Here is a 27,384-nt window from a genome sequence, read left to right as displayed (position 1 = left end):
GTATAAATTAGTCTGAATGCCAAACTAGCCTTGACAGCAAACTGAGCCCTAACTCGGTGCGAGATATCGGTACATACATACACTCTCAGCACACAAGATCATTTCTTGTTGGGGCAAGTTCTAATCTTCGTCTTAAAAATCTTTATTTTTAAGTAATTTTACACTTATCATATAAAATTAAAAATACGATAATGCATTTCATTTTCTCAAACTCCAATGTTTTTATCCTCCGTTTTCTCAAACTACCATGGAAATGTTTTTCCTTTTCTTAAACTCTAATACATTAATTGTTATATGGTAGAATCTTTATAATACAAACGAAACAATATAATAAAATCTTTGTATGTCAGATAAAATATTAGATAAATGTCTTATATAATACTAATTTTTTTTGTTTGCTGGGCTAGCCAGAAGGAACTGGCAGCCAAATTTCATTAAGGTTGAGAGAACGTACAACCTCGAAATTTTATCTGTTATTATCACTTATTTCTCTCAATGGCGTCAATGACAAACAGAATTGTGTACAAAATTATCGGTGGTAAATAAAGATCTATCCCACGACTCATTTCTTATACTGATTTTTTCTATCAAGCAACAAAATTACACCCTGCCTCTGCATCCACAGCCCCAGGACTCTCCATTCTGTGGAATGTCGTTGTTCTAAAATGACCCCCCAAAGAGTTGGATGTGCAGCAGTGCGGATTGTGGACGCAGCACAAACCAAGCAAAGCTAATGAATCTGAAAAACTTTGGCACGTTGGCTGCTAGCATATTCCGAGGTTCCAGTCCAGCTGCAACAGCCAAATCTGAAGATCATTCAGATGTGTTGTCAGACACAAGGAAAGTTAACACAAGATCTCCTGAGGGCCACAGAAGCGAAAAAAGTGCCGGCAATACTCTACCTGCAGTGGATTAATTTGATCATAAGAACAACTACATTCATGCGGCTTTGAGTCCTAGCATACATTTTTATACAACAATATTTATATATCTGCTTTCTCAAAAAAGAGCTGTGTAATATAGGCCATGAACTTAGGTAGGTAAGACAAGTACCATGGAGTATATATATTACTTCCTCCCGTTCTATAGTGATTAACCGTTTTGAGCAATGTTGAGGTCAAACTTTAGAACTGTAACAAAGTTTTAAAATATTTACTTTTAGAAGAATAGTGACCATATGCATAAATTAATCTTGAAAGAGTTTAATAGAATAATGTATTGATATCTCCATATATATTGTAATAGAAATAATGCTCAAAGTTGTTTATCAAAGACTAAGGCCGTGCTCTTCACCCATTATCACAACCCATATTCACTCATTTTTATGAGCATGCTTACCAAACTGCTAAATGAGGTATTTTTTTACAAAAAGTTTCTATAGAAAAGTTGCTTTAAAAATCACATGAATCCATTTTATAAGTTTTTGTATCTTAATTAATTAATCATATGCTGATATGCTAATATTTTACGACAAGTTACTTAACCATTAAAAGAACACGGCCTAACTTATCTAAAACGATAAGTATTGTGATTTGTGAACCCATGAGTATGAGACGGGTAGTTCTTTTGTATAAAATTCAATTTTGTAGTAATCCCTGTATATCCCGCTGGATCACCACACGTTGTCATGATTCATGATAAGGAGTTAAGGATCATTGCTTATGAAAACCTTATGCTTTATTGGAGCGGCTCTAAACAAGCTAGTTACCTAGCTATTATGAGAGATCCTAATAAAGAACACAAGCGCACCGGCCGTTTGATGATTGGCTCCACCACCTTACCTGTTAAGAAAGCCTAACCTTGTGTAAACCCTCGCTCCTTCAAAGTTCAGACAACTCACTTGTCTTAACCCAGAAGCCAAAGATAAACTTTTCCAAATCTCTCTCTCTCTCTCTCTCTCTCCCCAAGATATACTGCATTACTACATGACATGCATGTATGTACATCTTTGTGGTGATCTTTTGATGCATGAGACATAATATCCCATCAAGCATGCAGTGATCTAGCCAGTGTCAGAGTATGTGTCGTATGGGGGGCTTAAGCTAAGCTTAGCTACGGCTTCCAGTTAATTAATTAGTTGATGAGAGATGAACAAATGATGCCAAATTAGGTGGCACCAACCATTGCATGCATGAGACACTGGCCCTACTGTCTACTACACTAGCAGCTCAGCTCAGCTCCCCTAACCATGTGGGCTCTGAGCTCACTAATCGCCATGAATCATGACCGTTTGGGATGAAGAACAGCAACCACTATCTGTAGCATCACGTGTACGTACGTATTTTGGGGTCGACAAGAGCCGACCGTTGGTTACCAGCAACGCATAATTTCTCTCCTCTACTATGCTGATCATCTCCCTCTTAATTAATCATCAGCTGCAACTTGTGCTGTCCTGAAATACTTGATCATGTCGCTGGCACCGTAAATTGGTTCGTTCGTTCGATGACATGATAGTCGTCAGAGATCTGCAGGATCAGGCTCTGATAATTCATTCATCTGCGACGATCCATAGAAGTTCAGTACAGCACAGTACAGATACACACACCTGAACGATAAGCTATAAGCTTTCAGGTTAAAATTAAAAGAGGTGTGATGTTTTTTTCAGAGACTTTCAGTGCAATCTACTCAAAGATGACAGTGTGATTAAGCAGGTTTTTTTGTACGTACACCGGAGGATCGGAGTTATGATGCATTTGGTCGCTTGCAAGCGATTATCGATCGATCAGTTGGAGGGCATGGTACACGCCTGCGTGCTCTTAACTCCGGTCGCTTTCTGAAGCATGGAGATCTGAAGGCTGGAGCTAAGTTTTTTTTTTTGTCAGCTGGGAGTTGCTTTCTGAATCTGTTTAATGGCCTCCTCTTTGGGGTTAAAAGAGAAAAGAAACAAAGAGTAGTTGAGACAAGTTGGGTTGCTGTTAGGAGTTGTGGCAGGCACTTTGTGCTCTGTGGGCTTCCTCTTGTAGTTTTGCCCTTTGGAAACCCATATATTGGAATCTGAACAGAGCACAAGTCCAGGGGCATTACAGTCATTCGTCAATGCAGTAAGTTGAGTGTTAGATTATTGGAAATTTACAACCGTGTTATTATAATTTTGTAAAGTTAAAATATATCACTGGTATCTCAATGATATGTAGGACCCATATGAGTCAATGACACATGGGCCAGGATGACATATCTACGATTTCGCAAAATTATAATAGCATCTTTGCCATTTTTCCTAGATTATTATATGCCATCAATTATATCGGTATACTACAAGTTATCATTATTGCCGAATTCATTGTCTAAAAGAAAATGGGAAGCTAATTAATAGTTTGACAAACTATTTGATTGTGCAGGTTATAAATGTGCTACTTATGCATCGTTTAACCAGTCTCTCGTCAGGGACAGTGAGAGAGGCAAAGGCCGGAATGGAGAATTCTATTATCTAAAAGAAAAATCAGGGATAGTGAAAGGCAAAACGGATGACAAAATGGCAAGCAGTAGTGGACCTCACGGTTTTTTTTTTCCGTAACCACGGTGGTCTTCTTCTACTCTTATGTATTTGCCTTCTCATTTGTCACTGCCACCTTGCATCATATTGATAATTATGATAGAACAAATACAATCATGTGAAATTTACTAATTTCTATCTTAAAAAATAAAAATATGTGACCAAAATACTGGTCCACACATCCTCTTGCGTCCTCTGTCCCTCTCATTTTCTTCTGAATGTTGGCCAACCCATATCAGCTATCTTGTCATTCTGCTACTAGTTATAGTACCGACTTTTGCTCCGCCATATTTTCGGTAGTTGCAATCACCTGTTTTTCATGTCTTCCCCACATTTTCTTTTAATGTGTAGGATTGTTTGGGAAAAAACCCATATCGTGCCCACCAGGGAGTAACAATATATTTTATCCATTCATTCCTTTTATTTTTATCCTAACTCTTCATTTGTTTTCATATCTCAATCCCATTCTTGTAACGAGTACATCAAACATGTCTTATTAGACATGCACTTCCCATATCTAAAAACAAATTTATCAATCAAGTTTAAATTTTAATTAAAAAATAAACTTGTTATAGATGAAAGGAGTACCTATCCTCTCCTTGAGCGTCCTCGGCCATAAACAATCCTCCCTTGAACGGAAGAAAGGAGAAAATAACCCAAGGAAAAGGAGGGGCAATTTAGTTATTTCACAGGTACTTGTATTAGAAAATTAAAAAAATACCGAAATATAAGTACTACCGTTCACTTCATATTTTAATCCTTCTAACTAACACCGTTGTTATACATTTTTGATCATTTATTTTATTCAAAGCTTCTATATAAATATACGAAATATAAGTTACATTTTACATATGACCCAATTACAATAAAATAAATAATAACTATATATTTTTGTAAAATAAGAGAAATGATTAAAAAATTTACAATGTCATCTATCAAGATATAGAGAGTGTACTTATACAACCATCGTTTATTTTTTTTATGAATCAGAACGAATTATGAATTCGAACTAATAATACCAAATGATTCGCGAAAACCAGCGCGTATAGTTAAATTCCCCCACACTCACCTGCCACCCTCTAGTCCTCCCTCGCTCCCCTCCTCTCTCTCCTCCTCCTCTCTGTTTCCAGCGCACGCACGCACGCACGACCACCTGCCTTCTCCTCTCCCCACCTCGCCTCGCCTCGCCTCTCCTCCTCGCGCGCGCGCGGCCGGCGAGAACCGCAGCCAGGGCACATCCTCCTCCTCCTCGACCTCCCCTCCCCGGTGCGGCGGCCTCCTCGCGGGCGCGCGCGCGGGGCGGCGCCGGGCCTCCTCATTCCACCGCCGGCATCCGTCTGTCTCGGGTGGAGTCATGCTGAACTGAAGGTATCCGTGCCATTCCTCTCTCTCCTGTAGCCCTCCCCTCCCCTCCCCTCCCCTCCCTTGCCAGTGGTGGCGCTCGGGGACCGGCGGTGGAGTGCTGTGTGCTTAGGCCTCGCTGTGTCGGTGGAGCAAGATTCCAGTGAGATTTTGGCATCCTTCGCTGTAACTTGTGAGGGCTAGCTTGGAGGGGGGTAAATATTTGATTTTTTTTTATTGGACGCGGTTTCATTTTTTTTGTAAATGTTTTTTTTCAATGGTTTTACTGTCTGTCTCAAGTTTGTTCAGGATTTCATGTAGATTCTTGGCATAGCCAGTTTTTTCGGGGGAGGCGTCTCCATGAAATCTGCATGTTTTAGGGGATTTATCTGTAGCCTCATTAGGGGGAGTGGGAAAAAGGATACTCCTATTTCAACAAATCATTTCATATCAAGTTTTTTTTTATGCTACTGATGAAACATGTGATAGGCCTACCAAGGCAGGAAAATTTTCCCAGCATGCATTTTTCGTTGCCAGCACTGCCATATTGAGGTTTTGGTACTCAAACCTACATTATAGCCGGGTTTAGCAGTTCCCACCTCCCCACGCCATCGTCTTTGTTTTGCTAATGTTTAACCTGTTGACAGAAATAGAAGTACTGAAGGATCTTAGGTGCTTAGCAGTAGTTGTTAGGACTCCACCATGCTACAATTCAAAGCATAAAAAGAAATACATGGTATGCGAAGTATCAAAATTAAGATCTATACACTTTATTTATGAAAAAAAGACTCTTAATTTACTCTTTTACTTTATTTAGTCGTTTCTGAAATCTTCTTGATTCATAGTCAGTATGTGTGGTTCTTACAATCATTTTGTCTGTTTCTATCAGCGTACTATTTGTTCTAAGATGAACACGCAATATACCAAAATGTATATGATGTTCATTAGCATTTTCGTTTGATGTCTTTTTCAGGTGCTGATGCAATATGTTGATTGTTCTATGAGAACGATAGCCCTGCGCATCAAGACTAGTACTACAGAGGTCGTTGAGCACTAAGATATAGCCTATTCTGTTGTTTCAAAATATGGGTTCGAGGTTCCCATCACATCAGCTTAGCAATGGCCTGTATGTCTCTGGCCGACCTGAGCAACCAAAAGAGAAGGCGCCAACCATTTGTTCTGCTGCGATGCCATACACTGGTGGTGATATCAAAAAATCTGGAGAGCTTGGGAAGATGTTTGAGCTCCACGCTGTCAAGTCAAGAAAATCTGGACCACTTAGCAATGCACCTTCGAGGAATGCATCATTTGGAGGCGCTGCATCAAATTCTGGACCTGTCTCTAATGCTGGGGATCGTTCCAACTACTCTGGTTCCCTTCCATCTTCAGTTCCTGGTGCCAGTGTATCAGCAAGAGCAAAATCTAGTTCTGGACCTCTCAATAAGCATGGAGAACCAGTAAAGAGGACATCAGGTCCTCAGTCTGGAGGAGTGACCCCAATGGCGCGGCAGCATTCTGGCCCTCTCCCTCCTATACTTCCTACAACTGGACTTATCACATCTGGGCCTATCACATCCGGACCACTGAATTCGTCTGGTGCTCAAAGAAAAGTATCTGGACCTCTTGATTCGGCTGCATCCAAGAAGTTGCGGGCCACATCCTTTTCTCATAACCAGGCTGTTACTAAAATCACCACAGAAGACAGTTACTCGATTACAGGAAGCCTTTCAAAGCTAATACTAGGGGCAGTGGGTGTGCTCTTTGTGTTGGGGCTCATAGCAGGTGTCTTGATTCTTGGTGCTGTTCACAATGCAATTCTACTGATAGTTGTTCTGGTACTATTTGGTTTTGTTGCTGCACTTCTTATTTGGAATGCATGCTGGGCAAGGAGAGGTGTGATTGGATTTGTTGATCGCTATTCTGATGCTGATCTCAGAACTGCTAAAGATGGACAGTATATCAAGGTTACAGGGGTACGTAAAATACTGTTAATTTATTATATCATCCTACCAGTCAGTTCTCCTGTTTTGTTTTCACACGAGCTTCTTCCACTTTAGAAGATTACAGATGTTGGTAGCTTGGTATTATAGATCAGTAGATAATCTTTTCTTCTGGAATAATATGTCATACACTTACCTCTGCTATTATGCCAAACTTCACAGGTTGTTACTTGTGGAAATTTCCCTCTCGAGTCCTCGTATCAAAGGGTTCCTAGATGTGTGTACACTTCAACTACCTTACATGAATATAGGGGTTGGGGCTCAAAAGCTGCCAACACCCAGCATCGCCCATTTACTTGGGGACTACGTTCAATGGAGGTGAGTTATTTTTCATCATGAATGATAAATATTCATATTGATGTGGGTATTGAGAACAAATTGATGCAGTCGATTAAATCATGGTGTAAAGGCTTTGTTATCGAACTTTCAGTATTTGTTGCTCTGATTTTAATGGAGCTTAACATCTGACAATCCCCATGCAACCATGACAGCAACACGCAGTTGATTTCTACATCTCAGATTTTCAATCTGGGCTCCGGGCATTGGTGAAAGCAGGATATGGTGCCCGAGTGACCCCATTCGTGGATGAATCTGTTGTTATTGACATCGATCCTGACAACAAAGACATGCCTGAATTTCGAAGATGGCTGCGGGAAAGGAACCTCTCGAGCGATGATCGGATAATGCGCCTAAAAGAAGGGTATTATTTTCTTTTCTTTTTTCTGTCGATCTGCACCTAGAATGAATAAGCCAAAATTGTACCTTTGTCTTCAATGACCTGATAAAAATCACTACATTTACTTCTCCTGCAGATACATTAAGGAAGGAAGCACCGTGAGTGTGATGGGGGTTGTTCAAAAGAATGAGAGCGTGCTGATGATTGTTCCTCCACCAGAGCCCATCTCAACTGGTTGCCAGTGGGCCAAGTGTGTCCTCCCAAGAGATCTTAATGGACTGGTCTTGAGATGTGAGGATACCTCAAATGTCGATGTCATAGCGGTCTAGCAAGCTGTTTGGACTTTGGAACTTAGAAGAGCTGCTGGTGAAGAAGTGCTTTTTAAATGTTTTGATTTGGGTTTGTTTCACGGAATGTTAGAATTGAGAAAAATGTACAAATGTTGGGTATGATCAAGGCGTAGTAGTAGAGGCTGGCTGGTTAAGCTGTGGTTTGGCTGTATAGTCTTATCTTGTATTTTGTCCTTTCTTGTTCGTTCACTTATATACCTGGGTTATGACCTCTGAATGCTTGTGAAAAATGATGGCTTGATTACTACGATTCAGCTGTTTGATGAGTTAGTGAAATTGAGTAAATAACTATATATGTTTTTCAACTACATGTATAGCTGCTTCTAAAGCCCATCAATGTCCCAATTATTTATCTATGCTTTGTATGTATTCCGCAGTTTTCTTTTTGGCATGTCAATGCACCATGCACCATTTCTGCACCTTATATCATGCCTGCATTTAATCTCAAATGTCACTAATTATTGTTCAAGATACATCATTCCTCTAGGATAACCTCTGAAATATGTATATCCATGGAAATAAACTGAAAAAAAAACCCATGCATGCACATGCACATGCACCATCCATTCATCCTCCTCTCCTCTCTTGATTGCCCTACCTGCAGGCAACACTTTGGCCCCATGAATAGCTACATTGTGACGTAATGAATATGCATTTCAGTATGAGCTGGGATGCTGGGTAATGGAGTTGCTCAAAATGGGTGGCGCATGCCACCGAAGCAGTTCGCCCAAGTCACTGCTCAGGGTACAGGGGCTCTGCGCAGATGCAGCCATGCAGGCCACTCCAGGCTGCCATCCGTGGGGTTCATTGAGATTTTTCAATCCTGGACAATTTCACTTGTCGCCACAAAGGATCAAGGAGTGAAGCTTGCGCTCAAATTGACCCAAGTTCTTTGAGATATGATGCACCATTTAACCATAGCTGCACCTGCAAATGCTGAACTCTGAAGGATCGAGGATTGGTTGCTCCTCTCTGTGGTTAGGATAGGTCTGTTGAAAAACTTCGAAATTTCACCACCTCTCTACACACAACATATGATGTTACTCCTACATATTAAAAATTCCTCCTTTTCACATCCATGCAATCTTTCAGAAGAAGAAAATGTTACAAGAAAAGCAAATCTAAGGTATGTTCAGTTTTTCTCCCTTTGTTTTTTGGCGAATTTTCATCATGAAAACTACGGAATAGCTAATAGGAATATACCATTAAGGAACAAGAGGGACATGGATGCAATCTATAGCAATCGACAAGAAGTACAGACCTCCGCAAGCAAAAATCATGGGGGCAAAACCTTCAAAGCATCCCTTCATTGGTGAATGACTGAAAGGTGATCTTGGTGCCGAGGGGATATCTTGCAGGGCCCTAGCTGCCACACAACAGATCAAGAATTCAGAACAGTCTCCCCCCTTCTACCCCATCTTTCTCCTCCAATTATTTTTTTTCTCTTTGAATTCATCCATGATCTGACAATCATTGCTGAAACAGTCCAAACGGCAAATGATCCGAACGAACAGTTTTGGTCCCGTCAGCGGAACAGCAGGATAACATGCTTGTGTATCAATGATAAACTGTATACTGTACATCGCAAGAGAAGCCTAATGGAAGCCATGGACCAGGTGGATCTTCAACGTTCTCTTACTCCACAAATTTCAAGGGTTTTGACACTGTCATTCAGACATCATCATGAGACTGATCCAGTAATCTCTACATGGTGACATGGTGTCTCTGCTGCATGTGTTAATGCAAAATCTGCACACATAAACTGTCTTATGCTGAACCAGATTATGACCTTGGAATGCAGAGACCATGAGCAATGGCAGATTGTCTCCCCGAGCCGTAACGCTTCTGCAATAGTATCCCCTCTTTTCATGGGCATCTGAAGATCCATGGTGTTAAACAAAACTACAAAAGAAAACAACTCTCTTGTGATTATTGTGTGGGCGGACAGACATTCTTTGAAGGACATATGTATCTGATAAAGGAACGGCAACCTGAATTGGTGAACAAATAAATACACATCAATAATCGAATCGCAAAAGGAATCAATGTTATACATGATCTCTCCCCGACATCGCAGATCGGTGACAGATGTGCACAGTACGGTTGTGGAGGAAGAAGACAAGCAACACTGACGGATGATTACATAGGGAGGCCAAATTCGTGTAGGAAAAATGTGCAGCGTTTCAGGAATTCAGGGTGCTGAAAAGTCAGAAAATGCGAGCACTTCTCATCACTTCCATGGACAGCTTCAGGTTTATAATCACTTCCCATCACTTTCACGATTCACGAAATGACTCGTAGTCTAGTGATTATAACGAGTCAATGACCTGATTAGCACTATAAGATTCTAAGTTTAAATCTTGATAGAAGCAAATTTTAGATTGAATTGTTTAATGAGTTCCCAGTTTAAAAATGTTAAGTATATTCGGTTAGATATAGAGGCTTGGATTCCGTAGGAGATGCAGCAGAAGCTCCACTCCTAGTTGAGGGACGTCAATTGGACCTTGTTTCGCACGGATATGGGATTCGCTTTCCGGCCCAATAAGCGTTTGCGGGCCGCTGCAGAGAAGGGTTTCACATAGATCGTTCGATCAGATTCGTACGGATCAGATCGAGAAGGCGGAAAGGTCAGCGGAATTTTGTAGAAACGACCCTCAAATTTCTTTATTTCGCTCGATAGTTCCTTCCCTTTCCGGCCACCTCGGTCGCCGGCGGCGATGGCGGCGACGGTGCGGTTCGGGCTGCTGGTGGCGATGCTCCAGGCCATGTCGCGGGACCGCACGGCGGCGAAGAAGCGGGGCCGGCTCCGCGCGCTCCTCGACCGCGCCTACGGGCCCAGCGGCAGGGACGACTACTTCAGCGCGCTCCGCCTCGTGCTCCCGGGGCTCGACCGGGAGCGCGGCTCGTACGGGCTCAAGGAGGCCGCTCTGGCGTCAGTCCTCGTCGACGCCCTCGGGATAGCGAAGGACTCGCCCGACGCCGTCCGCCTCACCAACTGGCGGCGCGGGGGCAGCTTCCGCAACGCCGGCAACTTCGCACTCGTCGCCGCCGAGGTATACCATCACATTCACCAGCTACTATCTCAAAACATAGCCGGCAGCCATTGATGTGTTTCCGAATTGCTGCCTTCGGGGGTTCCATGAGCTGTGCTGATTGGGTGGATTCGAGAAGGTTGAAGAGCGTTCTCTTTTTATAGTTTCATCATTGGTTGAATGGATGCAGCTTGTGGTAATAGAATCTGCTTGGGTTGAAATGTACTATTCTGAATTCTTATATATAGCTTGATTGTTTGATCAAGACACGCTTTAGCTGCGGTGGTTGTGGGACCTTATGGCAGCTTCGTTTGTTTGTGCTCAGGTGCTGCAGCGGAGACAAGGAATGACTTCTGGAGGATTGACGATAAAAGAGGTGAATGACGCACTTGATCGCCTTGCTGCAACTGAGAATAGGTAGCTTATACATCTATTTGCATCTGTATCGTGTATCGTTCTATGCCTTGAAAGTGAGAAGTGCTTCCTTGTTCTTGACAGGTCTGAGAAGGCTTCGATTATTTCTAGTCTGATCAAGAAAACCAATGCCCTTGAAATGAAGTGGCTCTTGATGATTATTCTGAAAGGTTAGGTTGCTCTAACACTTGCATTTCTGGTGGTGTTTTTGCTAACACTTGCATTTCTGGTGGTGTTTTTGCATTGCTGTTGATGCTTTCCATACATCATCATAGATTTGAAATTGGGGATCAGTGAGAAGAGTGTGTTCCATGAGTTTCATCCTGATGCTGAAGACTTGTTCAATGTCACTTGTGATCTGAGGTTGGTCTGTGAAAAGCTTAACGATCGAAGTCAGAGGCATAAACGTCAGGTGATGATATATAAGATTGTAATAGTGTCTGTTTTTCTTTTCTTGCATGTTGCCATTCTGATGCATACACTTTTTACATGGAAGAAAGTTTATCATTGCATGATATCTCTATGCTGTATGACCAGGATATAGAAGTGGGGAAGGCTGTCAGGCCTCAGCTAGCTATGAGAGTCAGTAATGCCTCATCTGCTTGGAAGAAGGTCTTTCTATTTATTTTTTAGCTTCTAATGTATCACTGTAAGATTTAGCCATTTCTAAGGACACAACTTTCTTTTCGATAGTTATCTTAGGATTTGCTCGGTTATATTCCCCCTCCCTCTCCAGCTTCACGGAAAACAAGTGGTTGCTGAGTGCAAATTTGATGGTGACCGTATTCAAATTCACAAGAATGGGGAGGAGATTCATTTCTTCTCAAGGTAATGTCTCCTTGCATATTATTCTGAAACTTATTGGTCTCTGCTTCTGTTTCTGTCTGTAATATTTTTCTCATTGTAGATAGGCTAATCCTTGTCAAACTAATGTGTTATGTTTATCAGGAGCTTTCTTGATCACTCGGAATATGCACCTGGAATGTCCAAAGTTATCAAGGAACATGTCTTGGTTGATAGGTAAGGTTTATTATTGTGAGTGGAGGTCATTTTGGGAACAAGCGTATTGCCTGTGCGTTGCATCATGATTTTAATTAAAGGAAATCATCACTAACCCATCATTACTATCACTTTTTGTATTGATCCCCCAGGTGTATTTTGGATGGAGAAATGCTTGTTTGGGATACTGTGCTTAACCGGTTTGCAGAATTTGGTTCAAATCAGGAGATAGGTTTCTGGAATCTCATTGGAAATTGTAGAAGTTTGCTTTTTATGCTCATATAGTGGACTCAACTTTTTTATTTTTTATGTTTGCAGCAAAGGCTGCAAGGGAGGGGCTGGAGATGGATAGACAGGTATTTGTCATGAACTTTTATCTCCTGCATGTTTTGTTTTTTAGTTTCAGAGCGATCCTTACAGAATTTGCTTCTGATTGATTCTTTTTGTTTGTTTTTTTGCTTGCAGTTGTGCTGTATCCTTTGGTTTGAATTGCCCCTTATGTTCTTGCTCTCTGTCTTGACATTCTTAGTTGCCAGGATGGCAATGTGAAATATATTCTTTTCAATTTGCTGAAAAGTCCTGTGTATATTTTAATATATTCTGGAGATTATTTTCTTCTTTTTGCTTTGGTACTTCATGATAACACTGCCCTGTTTTTTTATATCCCCTTACTCTTTTCATGAATGCCCTGTTTTGCTTGACACAAATGTATAGATGTTGCTTTTGACATTCTTTATGCTGGAGACACCAGTGTTATCCACCAAAGTTTGACAGAGCGGCATGAAATTCTGCGTAAAGTCATCAGTCCTTTGAAGGGCCATCTCGAAATATTAGTTCCAACAGGTGGTCTGAACATGCATCGTCCACCAGGTAAATTTACTTATAGTTTTTATAACACATTTGTGAGTTTGCCCACTGTACTGGTTCTTATAAATTGATCTAAGTTGCCTTCCTTTTTTCCCCAGACTATTAACAGAAGTTCTTGTGTTCATTTTGCAAGCCCTTTATTTTGTTTGCAGGAGTTACTTTCTTCTAATGTGTAACTATCTTGAGTGTGTTTTAGTTACACTTTGCCCCTCCTGTAGTGTCCAACAGTAAACATGTTTTCATCTTGCAGATGAACCATGCTGGTCCATCTTTGTGCGCAATCTTGATGATGTGGAGAAATTCTTCAAGGACACTGTTGATAACAGGTTTTTTCCTACCTCCCTGAAAAATTGACGAACTTAGCGAGTAGCAAACTTTCCATAGCACTAACCATTCAGTTCGGATTTTCTGATTATTCAATATGCCGTGCTTAGAGAAGAGGGAATTGTATTAAAGGACCTTGAGTCCAAGTGGGAACCCAGTGACCGGAGTGGAAAGTGGCTTAAATTAAAGCCTGATTATATACATGCTGGTGCTGATCTGGATGTTATTATTATAGGTAAGCATATTTCCACCCTACTTCCAGATAAACAAACATTTTTGCACGGCACCTGTTGATTGAATGCATTGAGCCATTGAGTGCTTTGTTTCTAGGTGGATATTATGGCTCAGGACGTCGCGGAGGAGAGGTGTGTACATGTTCTTACCTTGAAGTACACAGTTTGTCTACTAAACCACTTTCAACATTAGGTCTACGCAGCATGGATGCTATCTATCCTACAATGTTCCCTAAGACCTTTTGCATGTATCTGTCCCTAACCATTCAAGGACTTAAAACTGCATTTTTCTTGTTATACTGAGCATTTATTGGCCGATGTTCTTGTTTTCAAGATGAATGTTATGAAAAACATGCTAATCATTCTTAACCGGTTTTTAGGTTGCCCAGTTTTTAGTCGGTCTTGCAGTGCCTTCAGATGACAATAGCTATCCCAAAAGGTAACGAAACCCTTTTCTCCTACCAGCTCCTTTTATTTTGGCAGTTTCTGTGTTAAAAACTGTGCCTTGGAGATCTTCATTAGAGAGGAGGTGGGGTTTTCCTAATGTTATTCTTAATAGTTATGCTCTGTCAGGTCAAGAGTCATGCCTCTTGTTTCATGTATTCTTTTTGCCCTTGCAAGGTTTCTTTCCTTTTGTCGAGTTGGTACTGGTCTTTCTGATGAAGAGCTTGATGCTCTTATCACCAAATTGAAGCCTCATTTCAGGTACTTTTTTGTTTGTTTCTTCTGTTACATTCTATCTAAATCAAACATGCTTAGTTGCTTACTGAGTGCTAGGTACTTTATCCCCGCATATTTGGCTATTTCTGAATCAGGAAAAATGAGTACCCCAAAAAACCACCCAGATTTTACGAAGTGACAAACCATTCAAAGGAAAGGCCAGATGTTTGGATAGAAAGCCCTGATAAGTAAGTTTTATATGGGAGTTCTTGGTTTCCTGCTAGACGATCTCTCAGGTTCAGGAAGCATCTCTGATATGCTGCATCACTAAATGCAGGTCAGTCATAATATCCATAACAAGTGATATTCGAACAATCAAATCTGAGGTAATCAAATTATGGATAAACATTGATGTTTTGCAATCTTTAGTCTTATGCTCAGGAAATATTTGTTCTTGTACAAACTGCTGATTTGCTCTCTACTGCTTTTAATCTATTAAAGGTATTTGCTGCCCCATACAACTTAAGGTTCCCGCGCATTCAAAGGGTGAGATATGATAAGCCATGGAATGAGTGCCTTGATATTCAGGGTAATTCTTTCGGGTACTTTGGTAGTCGATATGTAAATTATTGCCTTTCATATTAAATTATCTTATGATTATGTACATTTATTTTGATGCCTTGTAAGTATTTTGGTTATACCTCAACCTTCTGTAAAATGTTGATTGTCGCAGCATTTGTGGACATAGTACATTCAAGTAATGAGACAACTCACAGGGCAGCAGATGATGATAGTGGTCTGAAAAATGTTAAGTTAAAACAGCCGAGAACAAACAAAAAGGGGGAGAAAAAGAATGTGTCAATTATCCCTTCACGTCTTATGAAGACTGACATTTCAGGCCTAAAGGGAGAAACACTAATATTTGCAAACACAATGTTCTGTATCCTTTCTTGGCATATTGATTGTGGACTATACTTTGTATGCACACTGTAAATTTGAATTGATTCAATCCTTATCATACTTAGATTTTGTCAACATTCCTCCATCATATAATCTTGACTATTTTCATAAACTGGTTGTGGAGAATGGCGGATCTTTCTCGATGAATCTTAATGACTCAGTTACTCATTGCATAGCAGCAGAGAAGAAAGGTGTTAACTCTATCCTGACTAGAACTTATCCCTTTTCTTATTCTAAATGCTGAGTAATTTAGTTCAAATTATTCTCTTATGTTTTCCCAGGTATCAAATATCAGGCAGCCACACGGCAGGGAAGGATCATTCATTATTCCTGGATCTTAGACTGTTGCAAAGAAAAATGTCTTCTTCATTTGCAGCCTAAGTTTGCCCCTTGCAAGTCCATGTCTCTTTTATTACCTTTTATTTTCAAAATTTTTGAACTGATTTCATTGTGCAGGTATATTCTCTTTCTCGTGGATTTTGCGAGGCACAAATTTCCTGAAGAGATCGACTCATATGCTGACTATTTCTACTGGGACATTGACATTTCTGACCTCAAGCAGGTAAGTCTGTTTCCTGTATTCAGCAAATACTTTATCTTGTACATGCATTTGGCCATAATTTGTAACTGGGGGTTAAATTAGCATTCCTGTAGTTATGAGTCACTAGTAATCTAATATGACAGATCCCTGCTTTCAATCTCCCTAATTTTAATCTACTCAAACATACCAAAACTCGTCCAATGGTCCCTGTTGGGGTTTGTATGATAACAGCGAAGGATAAATTAGCATTAATTTCCCAATGCCCATAAGCTACTTATTCTTTGCTACTGCTGATCTGCCAAGTTTACTACTTAGAAATTTTGTCACAAAACTACTTTAATGCTTGGTAATGTATTATCCAACTAGAGAACATTGTTCATTTTGATGTTTCTTCTTTCTTTGCTACATCCTTCAGATTTTCAGCAACATGGACAGAGCCGTTGTTGATTCAAACATGGTACATCACTACAAAAAGAAGTACTACACAGATGAGAGATTCTTCTTCTTCCAGGGTTGCTGTGTCTACTTCTACCATGCACCCTTGGTGTAAGTCTTATTTATGGTCAATATCATCTTTCATGTAATTTATCTTTATTCATTACTGCTCTTCTTTTCTGGAGGAATGCGGACTACAATGTAATATCTGATCTTGCACTGAAGAGGGTGAAGCAGGATCTTACCATGCATGGTGGTGAAGTTTGTAGCATTCTTGCTCCTGCTACTCATTTAATTATAGTTTCAGTTCTAGAAGCCTACAATTTTGACATGTTGTACAAGAGGTAGTGATTTATTAATTTGTTTTGGTGTTATTATGAGGAAGTTTTTTTATTCTTCAAACTTTGAGAGATGGAAATTTGAACATTGATGAGAAAAAACTGATTTGTGTAGCTTCCTTCCTTCTGAGAGGCGTTATCTACATGACAAAAGGTTGCATGTTGTCAGTAACAAGTGGTTGGAAGATTCAGTGGAAAAACAAAGAAAGCTGCCTGAAACCACTTACAGCCTTAAACCAGATACATTAGAGGAAATAGAAGTTGAAAGAAGGTAGCTGCTTGATGTCACATTTTCGTATTTACAATATTTACATTTGGTGTTATCAGTTTTCTATTCTTACTGAAAACTTTATTTTGTTTTCAGTGAGGAAACTGTTCAGCCTTCTAATCACAAGCATGAGGAAAATGAGGAGATTGATAGATCCCATGTTAATCATGTACCGAAGAAAAGGGGAAGGCCATCTAGTAGTACCTCCAGAGCCGCAAAGCTTGCTCCTAGACCAGTCCGAAGAACACGACCTAGAAAAGGAAATCAACATGCAAAAATAGATGATGTTGAACCTGAAGAAAGCGGGCATGGTGAAACAGGCCAAGATGATCAAATACCGGACACTGATAACATCTCTAAAATGGAACAAGATGGCTTTGACAAAGACCAAGTTTCTCCTAGACCAGTCCAAAGATCAAGGGCTAGGAGAGGAAAGCGGCATGCCAAAATCGATTATGGTGGATCTGAAGAAAATGATCCTGGTGCAACAGGACAGGATGATCAAAAGTTCGATGCAGATTACATCTCTAAGATAGAAGAAGATAGCAATGACAGAGACCAGGGATCCCATCCGGCTGCTCCTAGGGTGCTCCGAAGATCAATGCCTCAAAGAGGAAAGCGGCATGCAAAAATAGATTATGGTGAATCTGAAGAAAGCAGTCCTGGTGAAACAGCTCAAGATGATAAGTTGGACGCAGATTCCATCTATAGAATGGAAGAACATAACCGTGACAAATATCAAGAACCACCTCCAGGTGCCCAGTTTATCACATTGGATGAGCAAGAGGCCAAAGGAATCAAAATAAGTACCATGGAGACACCAAGCGACCGGCAGCATGAAATCAACGACGCAGTTGTTAGAACAGGGACTTCTGAGGCAACCAGTAGCGCAACATGTGCGAAGATGGAACAAATGGTTGATCCACTGCACGCAATGCTTCTGGACATGATTCCATCGCTTAGGCAGACGAAGACAGAAGATAGTAACAGGGTTCCCGAAGCCAAAGCTGAGAAGAATCCACCTTGGGCAGGAAGTTCTACACCTAACTATGAGTTTCCAGTACCAGAGGCAACGAGTTCTGGGCCTAATTCTAGCGTTCCAGCACCACATGCAGGAAGTTCCACACAGAGTAACGGGGTTCCGGCCCCAGACCCTACTGCTGGTGCTCCAAAGAAGAAAAAGGTCAGCTACAAAGATGTCGCCGGTGAACTTCTGAAGGATTGGTGAGAAATACTGAATACTCTGCACTGTTCTGTAGGCTGGCCAATGTTTGTGAATATCCTTAGTCTTAGCTATGAGCCTGTGAACATGACGGTTATGACAAGAACTGCGCTGTTTAGTCGAAAATGTGACATATCCTGTGTCGGTGTTGCCTCGTATTTTTCTTTGCGTTCTCAGTGTTGAATCAGATTTCTTTGCTGCTGCTGCTTCTTCGTTGGTGTGAGAGTAGTTAGGCCCGTGCAACTGAGATGGCAATGGGTAAATACTCATCGGGTATTGGTACCCCATATCTATATCCACCAGTAAAATTTTATACCATCAAAATACCCATACTCGTCACGGGTAGAAAAATTTTTCCATACACATACTCGCTTGGGTAAATCTTACTCGTCGGGTCATCCATATGCCCGTAACAGTTTAAAACAATCTAAATTGCATAGTTTTCATATAGTATATTACACTAGATACGAGATATTTAAGACATCACATATTCATATAGTGTAGTGGAAAATGTATGTATGGTTTAAATACCTAGGGTTTTGGTTAATTGGTCTGGGCTAATTTGATACTGGGCTATGACATACATTTAAACTTGCGGGTATTTATTACCCATGGGTAAACGGGTATGGCGATCATAAAAACATTTCCGTACCCGCGTATCCATCGGATGAAGGTATTTATCTGATTACATACCTACGGGTGATACATTTAGTTCATACCCGTATCCTAATGAAGTAAATACTTATCGGGTTTCGAGTCGCGGATCGTGGGTCCCCGTTGCGTACAAGTGCAAAGCTGCGATCGCTGTCGCGCATGCTGCCACCAGACGACGAGGATGCATAGCACTTCAGCCGGAAAGTTAACCGTGGCGAGACCCAACAACGTCAATGTGTTCCATGCAACCAACTCGCTGTACCTGACCCTCCTACCACATGGCGTGCTTCGTGGGAGCAAGGCGTGCTATAAATTTATATTAGAGGCCCTCATCTTTTTTATAAATTAAAATTTAAATTTTCTACATTAAATTTAAAATTGATTTTGAATTTTTTTTATCGAAGTTTATTTTCTAGTCTTGTCTTTTGGATCGCTAAGGATACATGCATAAAAAATTTATCCATAAATTATTTTTTGTTTGTAAATATGTTGTTTGGTTTTTTCCCTATCATCCTAGGGTTATGTATAATAAATTATTTATATAGTTGACTCTACTACTTTTCTATTATCTCTTTTTCTCGTACCATTTCAAGTATTTACCTTTTTTTATAAAAAAATCAAACAACCACCATAGAACTAAGAATACATATATAAAAATTTATTCACAATTTATTCTTTGTTTATAAATATGTTGTTTGTCATTTTCCATTACCACCTCTCACATATAAAGTGATAAAATTGTTTCATATTATTTTAGCCGCTAATATGACAATGGTTCACATGTCATACATTTTTTGAGAGAAGACACGAGAAACACATGATATGCGGAACAACATTACATGGCAATGAATTTGACATTAGAAACAAATATTCCCTTTATTTCATGTTGTAAGATTTTTTAGTTTTACCTGGATTTATGTGTATGTGTGTTAATAAATCTAGATACATATATAAAATATATGTATTAATTGTATGAAATTAGCCAAATTCATAAAGTCTTATATTATAAAGAGCGTAACTCTTGATTGGACTAAAACCCCCACTAAAAACAATCACAAAGTAAATGTTTGTTTAGCTTTGAAAGTTTATTTATAGTGAAGAGTATCTGATTAATTAGTTTAAGGTGAAAATTAGACTTGATTAAAATCGAAAGATTTAAGAACTGACTTTACTATAGAACAGATGACATCAATATTTGTTTTGAGAACAAGATCATATATACTTTCTAAAGAAGTACAAGTACTCCTAAATAATAAGTGAAGAAAAATATCATACTGTAGTGATGGTCAAGTGGTTATTTACCTGCAGTAGGCCCCGTTCAACGACGACCGAGCCACCGAGGTCCGAAACCCAAACACAGACACGCACACGCGAAGCGAAACACATCCATACGAACGCACGCGCGAATCGCCGGTGACCTCGACGGAGGCGGCGGCGACGGGCTCGGGTGCCGGCGATCTCCTCCCCGGAGGCGGCGTCCATGGCCCGCCGCTCCTCCTCCTCCTCCTCCTCGTCGGGGGCGTGGCGGTACCTGAACCCTGCGTATTACCTCAAGCGGCCGAAGCGCCTCGCCCTCCTCTTCTTCGTCTTCGTCGCCGCCACCTTCGCCTTCTGGGATCGGCAGTCGCTCGTCCGGGAGTACGAGGTTTGTTGCTCCTCCATCCCGCCGCGGAAATTCCCCTGATCCGGGCTGAGGCGGATGGGATCTGACCGGTCGCTGCCGCCTAGCTTCGGATTTCGCTTTTGTTAGTGGCGATGATTAGTCGCTGGATCTGACAGTCGAGAGTTCGTGCAGTAGTTTCGGGATATGTTCGCTTAGGGGAGCAGAGTGTGGTGTTTCTAGGATTCAGGATTCAGTCTCCTTTTTTTGTGTTCTGTTCTGTGGATTACTGGTGAGATCAGAATCTGAAATCTGTAAATTTCCCATATGGAGGGCATTTTGGTTAGCTCAGCTGTGATGATAATTTGGCTAAGAAGTTTGAACTCTTTCAGTGCTAGTTTTTGGATTAGTGGAGTGCTCAGGCTCAGCCACTCGGGTACAGTGAGATTCTTGTATTCTCGTTTTCTCTCTCGTTGTAGGGTAAACTGGAAAGGTCTGAACTATTCCTCTTCAATTCAGGCGAAAGTAAAGTTTGAGTATGTTTCCATGCTTTAGGACTAATTGATGTGATGTGTCGGTTTACAGCATACCTACTGAGGCCGTGTAATCTGAAAATTCTATAAAAATATGTTTTGTGGCTATTTTAGAGAAGATAGTTGCAACTTCCTGTGGTGTTATGTATTTGAAGGAGAAAACATATCTCAGAGATGTAGTTGGTGACTTATCAATTTAAGTTTAACAAGACAAGATTAAGGTTAGTTTGTTTCCCCACTTGTTCATGGAGTGATGGAGGCTTGTTGCAAGTGATCAGTTAATTTGAAGGATGTCAGTATGTCACACATGAATCATCCCTGTATATTTTCAACAATCTTTCATCCTTTGGATTTATCAAGTTAATCCAACTCTGCTGTAATCTGTAAGAAAACTATGGATTGAACTTAACACATAAAATTAGTTGGCCTGTTTGAGAGTCGCATGCGTGTGTTTGCATATTTTGTTTCTGTGTGAGTCGATTCATATCTTATTTCCTGGAGTATGCATATAATTTTGATATTACTTTGTTGACTCTTATCCTTTGAGTTCCTTGTAGAATTTAGAACTTAAAATATGAACATAAGGTATGTTTAGTGCTATCCAAAACTAGCCTCATGACCTCATCACCAGCTTGAATTGTTCGTTCTGAAGTGCTACAGGTGAATGGTTTTAAATTATACTGGTGAACCTGTAAGGTAGCCTCTTTTGCGAGGTTGTCTTAAATGTTGCTGAATAGCTCAGTCTATTGCTAGTAGATGCGATTGAATATGTCTCACTACCTTTCTTTAATCATGATCAATATCACCTCAATTCTGGAATCTTGCAGTTCAGCTTCAGCAATCTTCTGTTGAAGAAAGATATAACAATTATGATTTTATTTCTCCACTATTGATGGCTTCAAAGCTCCTGGAATATTGCCTTGCTTCCTACATTGACTTTGTTCTGTTTTCTTCAATTTCAGTCAGAGATTACCCGATTAGATGACGAAATAAATCGGTTGCATGACCAGGTAAAGTTTGCTCCAAAGTGCCATCTGATTTACTTAACTCTTCTAATCCAGTTTAAGAAGAAAAATCTTTGATTGTTTCTGTATAGTTAAGAAAGGCTGGAGTTCATCTGGATGAAAATCCAATAAGTGCAAAAATACCCAGAGAAAAATTTGTAGAAATTGATCCTATTAATAATCAAAGGAGAGAAAAGGTTAAGGAGGCTATGGCCCATGCGTGGAATTCCTACGTGAAGTATGCCTGGGGAATGGATGAACTTCAGGTTCGTTTAGTCATTGTTCTGTCATTTTTGTTGCCTCTTTAATTTATCTGAGCAAGCGCTAAAGTGTCTTTTGTCCTTTTGTTTGCTTACATTACTTTCCAGCCACAATCAAGGAATGGTATCAATAGCTTTGGTGGTCTTGGAGCGACCCTTGTGGACTCACTTGATACACTATATATAATGGGCCTAAAAGATGAATTTCAGAGGGCTAGAGAGTGAGTTTAATTTCTTTCCGCCATGCGGAGTGTACAGAATGCTTGCTCATGCACTTTAATTTGGTCCATCAATGAGATAAACTTATTATTAAGTCTTAGTTTGCTCATATTAACATTCAATACCTTAGATTAAACATGTGTGTGAATCATCCTTTAATATTATGTGATGTTCCAATATGACATCCCTAATTTAGAATGTAAAAGTAAAAGTAAAGTAAATTTGTCATTTAGGTATTTTAGGCTTTTAACAATGAATGTGTTTCTTTCCCCTCGTGTTAGAAGAAAATCAGAATTTTTTGTTTACTTCTTTAGGCATTCTATTTGCTTCATCTGTTTCATGTGATAAATGACCTTTATGAAATTACTGATTATTTAGCATCTTTTTGTTATTTATATCTTGTTAAGTTCTCTAGTCTTCTTGTGTATAGCTACCATTACAGAGTGGAGTATTCCTTTAACAATTTGAATATATTTTTTGTGATTTATGTCATACTCCTAATTCAAAATTGTCTATTTTATGATGCCAGCTGGGTGGCCGAGTCACTAAGCTTTGACAAGGATTACGACGCAAGTGTTTTTGAAACGACCATAAGGTTGCCTTATAAGGTTTACTATTGTTGTAGCATTTTTTATCATTAAAATATTTGACTTCATAGATCAATGCTATGCAGCCACACCACATTTTTTAGAACATAAAACTATATAGCTTTTCTAAATTTCTATTTTATTTTTATATTCAGGGTTGTTGGAGGCCTCCTCAGTGCATATGATTTGTCTGGAGACCAAGTATTTCTCGAGAAGGCAAAAGATATTACTGACCGTCTACTACCTGCTTGGGATACAACATCTGGTATCCCTTATAACAGAATCAACTTAGCTCACGGACGAGCCCATAATCCTGGATGGACCAATGTGAGCAATTGATTTGTATTTTGGCCAATTACATGGAGTGTTCCTTCTAACCACACTGAAGCTTACAGCTAACTGTATTAACCATATTCACAGCATCCCATTCTTCTTCGTAGTGATGCAAAATTTATTGTTCCTTTGGAGCTCTGTTTTCATTTTGAGGGATTGAATCAAATCTTGTCACAGACATCTTGATGATATTTTTATAATTTGTTCTGCCCCTTCTCTCAGTGATGATACTTACCATTGATCTTTCTAAAACCACTTAACATCATGAATTTCTCAATTGGTTGTTTATAAGTGCATGTGACCTGAAACTATTTTTTTGCTCTCTATGGATGATGAACCACATAAATTGTGTGTTTCTGCAGGGTGATAGTATCCTTGCTGATTCTGGCACGGAGCAACTTGAATTTATAGCTTTGTCACAGAGGACCGGTGACCCCAAGTATCAACAAAAGGTTTTGCAGATTACACATATTTCATACATCCTATCAGTTTTATGTAATTATTTGGGTAAATTAAGTTAACCAGTTATGTACAAAACATGGTCTTCATTCACATATTATACTTTGATTGTTTACTTTGTTGTTGATGACTTGATGTGCATGCATGCATCCCATTTTCACTTGATTCTATGGTCATAACCAATCTCCTTGATGCCTCTTTTTCTTACACACAAGTATCCAAACCATGACTGCAGGAATGATGACCCTTTCTCATGTTCATAAGTCATATTTTAAGATTTCTTTTCTGGATGGCCTTCTAGATCATAGCCATCCTTGTAAATGTTTATTTTCCTTTTTTTTAATATAGCTTTACCCCAGTCTTGTGGGTTAAGTGCACTGACTTCTTTCTATCAGATGATGCCAGGTTTTCTTTAGACATCTTTTCTAGATTAAAAAAAAATTGTCTCAAAGAAATTTCTGTTACTAGATGGAAAAAGAAAAACAATCCAAATCATAACCAACTTGATTATATTAGTCCTACTTGGTTCCTAAATAGTCGACTTGTTCCTTGCCCTATTTATTTGATATGCTAAATGCTAATGATGGATCAAAACCAAATCAATCTGATGTGAGTTCCATCTATATCTTTGATCCCTAATGTAAATTCATCCTATATCATTGGTTTATGTTGGCCCATAGCCCCATACTTATTTATTACTACCTTTTCTTTTTAAGATATATAATCTTTTGCAACTAGTGTGCTTAAGCAAATCCCTACAAAAAATGGCATGTCAGTGGAGAACATATATAACTTAAACTTTCTTAAAATATCCTTTGGCTCTTTAAATTAAACTCACAATTTGACGTACTACAATGCAATTTTAGGCGGAGAATGTCATCAGACAGCTTCAGAAGATATATCCAAGCGATGGATTACTTCCTATATACATAAACCCTCATTCAGGAACTGCATCGTACTCAACAATTACATTTGGTGCTATGGGAGATAGGTGATACCTCTATCCTCAAGTATTCAAGCAAGCTATTTCCTTCTTGAAATTATAGTGGGCCTTCTATGATGTAACATTAGTTTTTTCCATGTTAATTTGTGCAAAACTTTAAGCAACTTGGTCAGTTGGATCGTTGATAAATTTTCTGTTGCACACCCTACTTCCAATGATTGTATAATTATTGAAAAATGGAGCTAACAATATTTGTGGTTCAGCTTCTATGAGTACTTGCTCAAGGTTTGGATCCAGGGGAATAAAACTGAGCATGTAAAGCATTACAGGTTCGAGCCTATAAGCCTCACTTTTCAATTTTTCAAATTTCCTTCATTGATTTTTGCTGGAAAATCTATATAGTTTGTGTGTTCATTCCAGCATGTCGATAACTGTATTTATGGTTTTTAACTAGACAAATGTGGGAGACATCAATGGAAGGCCTAATAAGCTTGACCAAGAAAACTACACCCTCTAATTACTACTACATCTGTGAGAAGAATGGTGGCTCATTGTCTGACAAGGTAAATAATCCCCGGTTAGCTGTAATCAACAAGAGGATTGTTGAGATTTAGCTTTTACTCTCAGGATTTCTCACTGGTTCGGCTTGTGACTCACAGATGGATGAGCTTGCATGCTTTGCCCCAGGTATGCTGGCACTGGGAGCCTCTGGCTATGAGGATACTGAAAAGGCTGAAGAAATTATGAATCTTGCAAAAGAGGTAAACCCATAGGAATTCTCACTTTTGTATATCACAAATCCTTATTTGTTACATGAGATATTCTTAGCTGATATAAATTGTTAAAGTAGATAATTTAAAATATTATGTTTATATTTAATATTCTTTATGAATTATGATTTGCACTATATCCAAATTGATCAATTACAGGCATGATTTTGTTCTGTTTGTTGATTTTTTTTGTCACTCTTTTCTTAGCTTGCTCGAACCTGTTATAACTTCTACCAAACAACTCCCACAAAGTTGGCTGGAGAGAACTATTTTTTCCACACTGGACAGGTAGCAAGGCGGCTCTTGTTTTCTTCTTTATAATAACTACGTACTATTTCATTATTTATCTCAACATGATAGCTTCTTCCTTTAGGATATGAACGTGGGCACATCATGGAATATCCTGAGACCTGAGACTGTTGAATCACTTATGTACTTGTGGCGCCTTACTGGGAACAAAACATACCAAGACTGGGGGTGGGACATATTCCAGGCATTTGAAAAGAACTCCCGCATAGAATCGGGATACGTTGGGCTGAGAGATGTAAGCCTTCTTCCCCTTTTATGATGGCATCCATACTTGAATTCCCGCCAGGAGCACTAGTCTTACACAAGTTGTCAAATATTTTTGTCTCCAGGTGAATACTGGTGAGAAGGATAACATGATGCAAAGCTTCTTCCTAGCAGAGACACTCAAGTACCTATACCTCCTGTTCTCCCCTCCATCAGTCATATCCTTTGATGAGTGGGTCTTCAATACCGAAGCCCACCCACTGAGAATTGTTCCTTCAAATGATATTAGCAAAGCTCACTCAGTTGACTTTGCACCACCGGTGGTACGACCGTTCGGGAGGAAGCAGGGAAAACAAGAGTAGATTTGAACCATATAGCACAGGAATTTTTCGGCTGCCCTCTGATTTTTGACCTGCCTGATGCAAGGCTTTGACACAAGCAGAGATTCTGCCTGTAGCAGTAAGGGCTGAAATTCATGGCAATAGGATGTTTAGGCAACGGAATTATAGGTAGAGCACGATGAGATATTCTGGGGGCACATTGAACTTCAGAGTATAAATCGAAGATCAATAACCCCTGAAAGTTTATATTTCTGAACTTGTTTGCACTCCCTTCATTATTGATGTGTAACACGTAAATCTAACAGTGTCCATATGTTGTTTGTTGCGCGGGGGCTTCTGTGGAGTTGTATTTTTCATTACGTAGCCTGACTTGTGACATTTTGAAACACGGTCTATAAAGAAGGCTTGCATTTTACTTCTCCACCGGACTATTGGTTTGGGAAAAAGAATGATGCTCCATAACTATCAGTAGCATATACCATTTGGCAGCCATTGAATTTAAATTTTTAACCTTAAATTAGGTATTTTGGAGGGTTTTTTAATTAAGTTTATTTTTTAGGCTTGACTTTTAGAGTGCTAAGAATATGTATAGAAGAGATATATTTATAAAGTATTTTTTATTTGCAATTATATCGTTTGACTTACTTTATTAAAAAAACCCAAACAATAACCTCCATGAACTTTGTATATTAAACTTTAATGGTACAAACACTATACGTATAAAATTTAAATAAAAAGGAGCCAAGACATATGCCAAAAAGAAAATAACGATCGTTCACACGTACTAGGATGCACGAAAGTTCGCTAAATAGTGCTTTTGTTATAATGATGTTAACGCTTTGGATGATTAATCATATGCCGATGATTTGTCGTGTTTTCCGGGCCGTGATCAGCTCGGTCGGAACAGCACCATCGAACGTACTTCTCACGCTGTTGCCGAATCTAAGCTATCAACACCAGCTCGTCCCGAGTTCCAATTTCCAGACGCGAGGTCGTCACGATCGCTCTGGATGCT

General features: G+C 39.6%; 3 protein-coding genes across 3 annotated transcripts; all 3 read left to right on the top strand.

The window, feature by feature from the left end:
- Nucleotides 1-4,784: 4,784 nt before the first annotated feature.
- LOC102716123 (uncharacterized membrane protein At1g16860-like) lies at nucleotides 4,785-8,151 on the top strand. The gene is made up of 5 exons (XM_006652721.3): nucleotides 4,785-4,861; nucleotides 5,808-6,807; nucleotides 6,997-7,152; nucleotides 7,326-7,534; nucleotides 7,647-8,151. The coding sequence occupies exons 2-5, from the start codon at nucleotides 5,920-5,922 to the stop codon at nucleotides 7,837-7,839; spliced, it is 1,446 nt and encodes a 481-aa protein (XP_006652784.1). The 5' UTR covers nucleotides 4,785-4,861; nucleotides 5,808-5,919; the 3' UTR covers nucleotides 7,840-8,151.
- Nucleotides 8,152-10,577: 2,426 nt separating this feature from the next.
- On the top strand, nucleotides 10,578-18,459 carry LOC102708334 (putative DNA ligase 4). The gene is made up of 27 exons (XM_040523165.1): nucleotides 10,578-10,913; nucleotides 11,218-11,309; nucleotides 11,391-11,476; nucleotides 11,582-11,718; nucleotides 11,844-11,918; nucleotides 12,043-12,134; nucleotides 12,255-12,326; nucleotides 12,458-12,537; nucleotides 12,624-12,661; nucleotides 12,771-12,777; nucleotides 13,020-13,175; nucleotides 13,423-13,498; nucleotides 13,607-13,731; nucleotides 13,827-13,861; nucleotides 14,110-14,168; nucleotides 14,351-14,434; nucleotides 14,545-14,637; nucleotides 14,727-14,775; nucleotides 14,891-14,978; nucleotides 15,123-15,329; nucleotides 15,415-15,540; nucleotides 15,631-15,730; nucleotides 15,806-15,911; nucleotides 16,306-16,436; nucleotides 16,511-16,669; nucleotides 16,779-16,934; nucleotides 17,028-18,459. Exons 1-27 carry the CDS (start codon nucleotides 10,578-10,580, stop codon nucleotides 18,157-18,159), a joined length of 3,897 nt encoding a protein of 1,298 aa, XP_040379099.1. The 3' UTR covers nucleotides 18,160-18,459.
- A 1,674-nt stretch (nucleotides 18,460-20,133) lies between these two features.
- LOC102715848 (mannosyl-oligosaccharide 1,2-alpha-mannosidase MNS1-like) lies at nucleotides 20,134-26,788 on the top strand. Its single transcript, XM_006652720.1, has 14 exons — nucleotides 20,134-20,452; nucleotides 21,903-21,950; nucleotides 22,037-22,210; nucleotides 22,313-22,425; nucleotides 22,953-23,018; nucleotides 23,166-23,337; nucleotides 23,706-23,795; nucleotides 24,669-24,793; nucleotides 25,009-25,074; nucleotides 25,200-25,308; nucleotides 25,405-25,506; nucleotides 25,723-25,803; nucleotides 25,889-26,059; nucleotides 26,154-26,788. The coding sequence occupies exons 1-14, from the start codon at nucleotides 20,288-20,290 to the stop codon at nucleotides 26,388-26,390; spliced, it is 1,719 nt and encodes a 572-aa protein (XP_006652783.1). The 5' UTR covers nucleotides 20,134-20,287; the 3' UTR covers nucleotides 26,391-26,788.
- Nucleotides 26,789-27,384: the final 596 nt, after the last annotated feature.

The sequence above is a fragment of the Oryza brachyantha genome, chromosome 4 (assembly GCF_000231095.2).
Source record: "Oryza brachyantha chromosome 4, ObraRS2, whole genome shotgun sequence".
Classification (NCBI taxonomy): Eukaryota; Viridiplantae; Streptophyta; class Magnoliopsida; order Poales; family Poaceae; genus Oryza; species Oryza brachyantha.
This window is presented reverse-complemented; position numbering and strand designations above follow the sequence as displayed.

What these genes read in the sequence shown, in the direction of transcription:
- LOC102716123 (XM_006652721.3), top strand. Translation starts at nt 5,920, where the DNA reads ATGGGTTCGAGGTTCCCATCACATCAGCTTAGCAATGGCCTGTATGTC. An exon ending in AGTATATCAAGGTTACAGGG is followed by an intron (nt 6,808 to 6,996) that starts GTACGTAAAATA and finishes CAAACTTCACAG; the next exon opens with GTTGTTACTTGTGGAAATTT. An exon ending in GGGGACTACGTTCAATGGAG is followed by an intron (nt 7,153 to 7,325) that starts GTGAGTTATTTT and finishes CAACCATGACAG; the next exon opens with CAACACGCAGTTGATTTCTA.
- LOC102708334 (XM_040523165.1), top strand. Translation starts at nt 10,578, where the DNA reads ATGGCGGCGACGGTGCGGTTCGGGCTGCTGGTGGCGATGCTCCAGGCC. An exon ending in CATAGCAGCAGAGAAGAAAG is followed by an intron (nt 15,541 to 15,630) that starts GTGTTAACTCTA and finishes ATGTTTTCCCAG; the next exon opens with GTATCAAATATCAGGCAGCC. An exon ending in CTTCTTCATTTGCAGCCTAA is followed by an intron (nt 15,731 to 15,805) that starts GTTTGCCCCTTG and finishes TTCATTGTGCAG; the next exon opens with GTATATTCTCTTTCTCGTGG.
- LOC102715848 (XM_006652720.1), top strand. Translation starts at nt 20,288, where the DNA reads ATGGCCCGCCGCTCCTCCTCCTCCTCCTCCTCGTCGGGGGCGTGGCGG. An exon ending in ACCCCAAGTATCAACAAAAG is followed by an intron (nt 23,796 to 24,668) that starts GTTTTGCAGATT and finishes ATGCAATTTTAG; the next exon opens with GCGGAGAATGTCATCAGACA. An exon ending in GAGCATGTAAAGCATTACAG is followed by an intron (nt 25,075 to 25,199) that starts GTTCGAGCCTAT and finishes GTTTTTAACTAG; the next exon opens with ACAAATGTGGGAGACATCAA.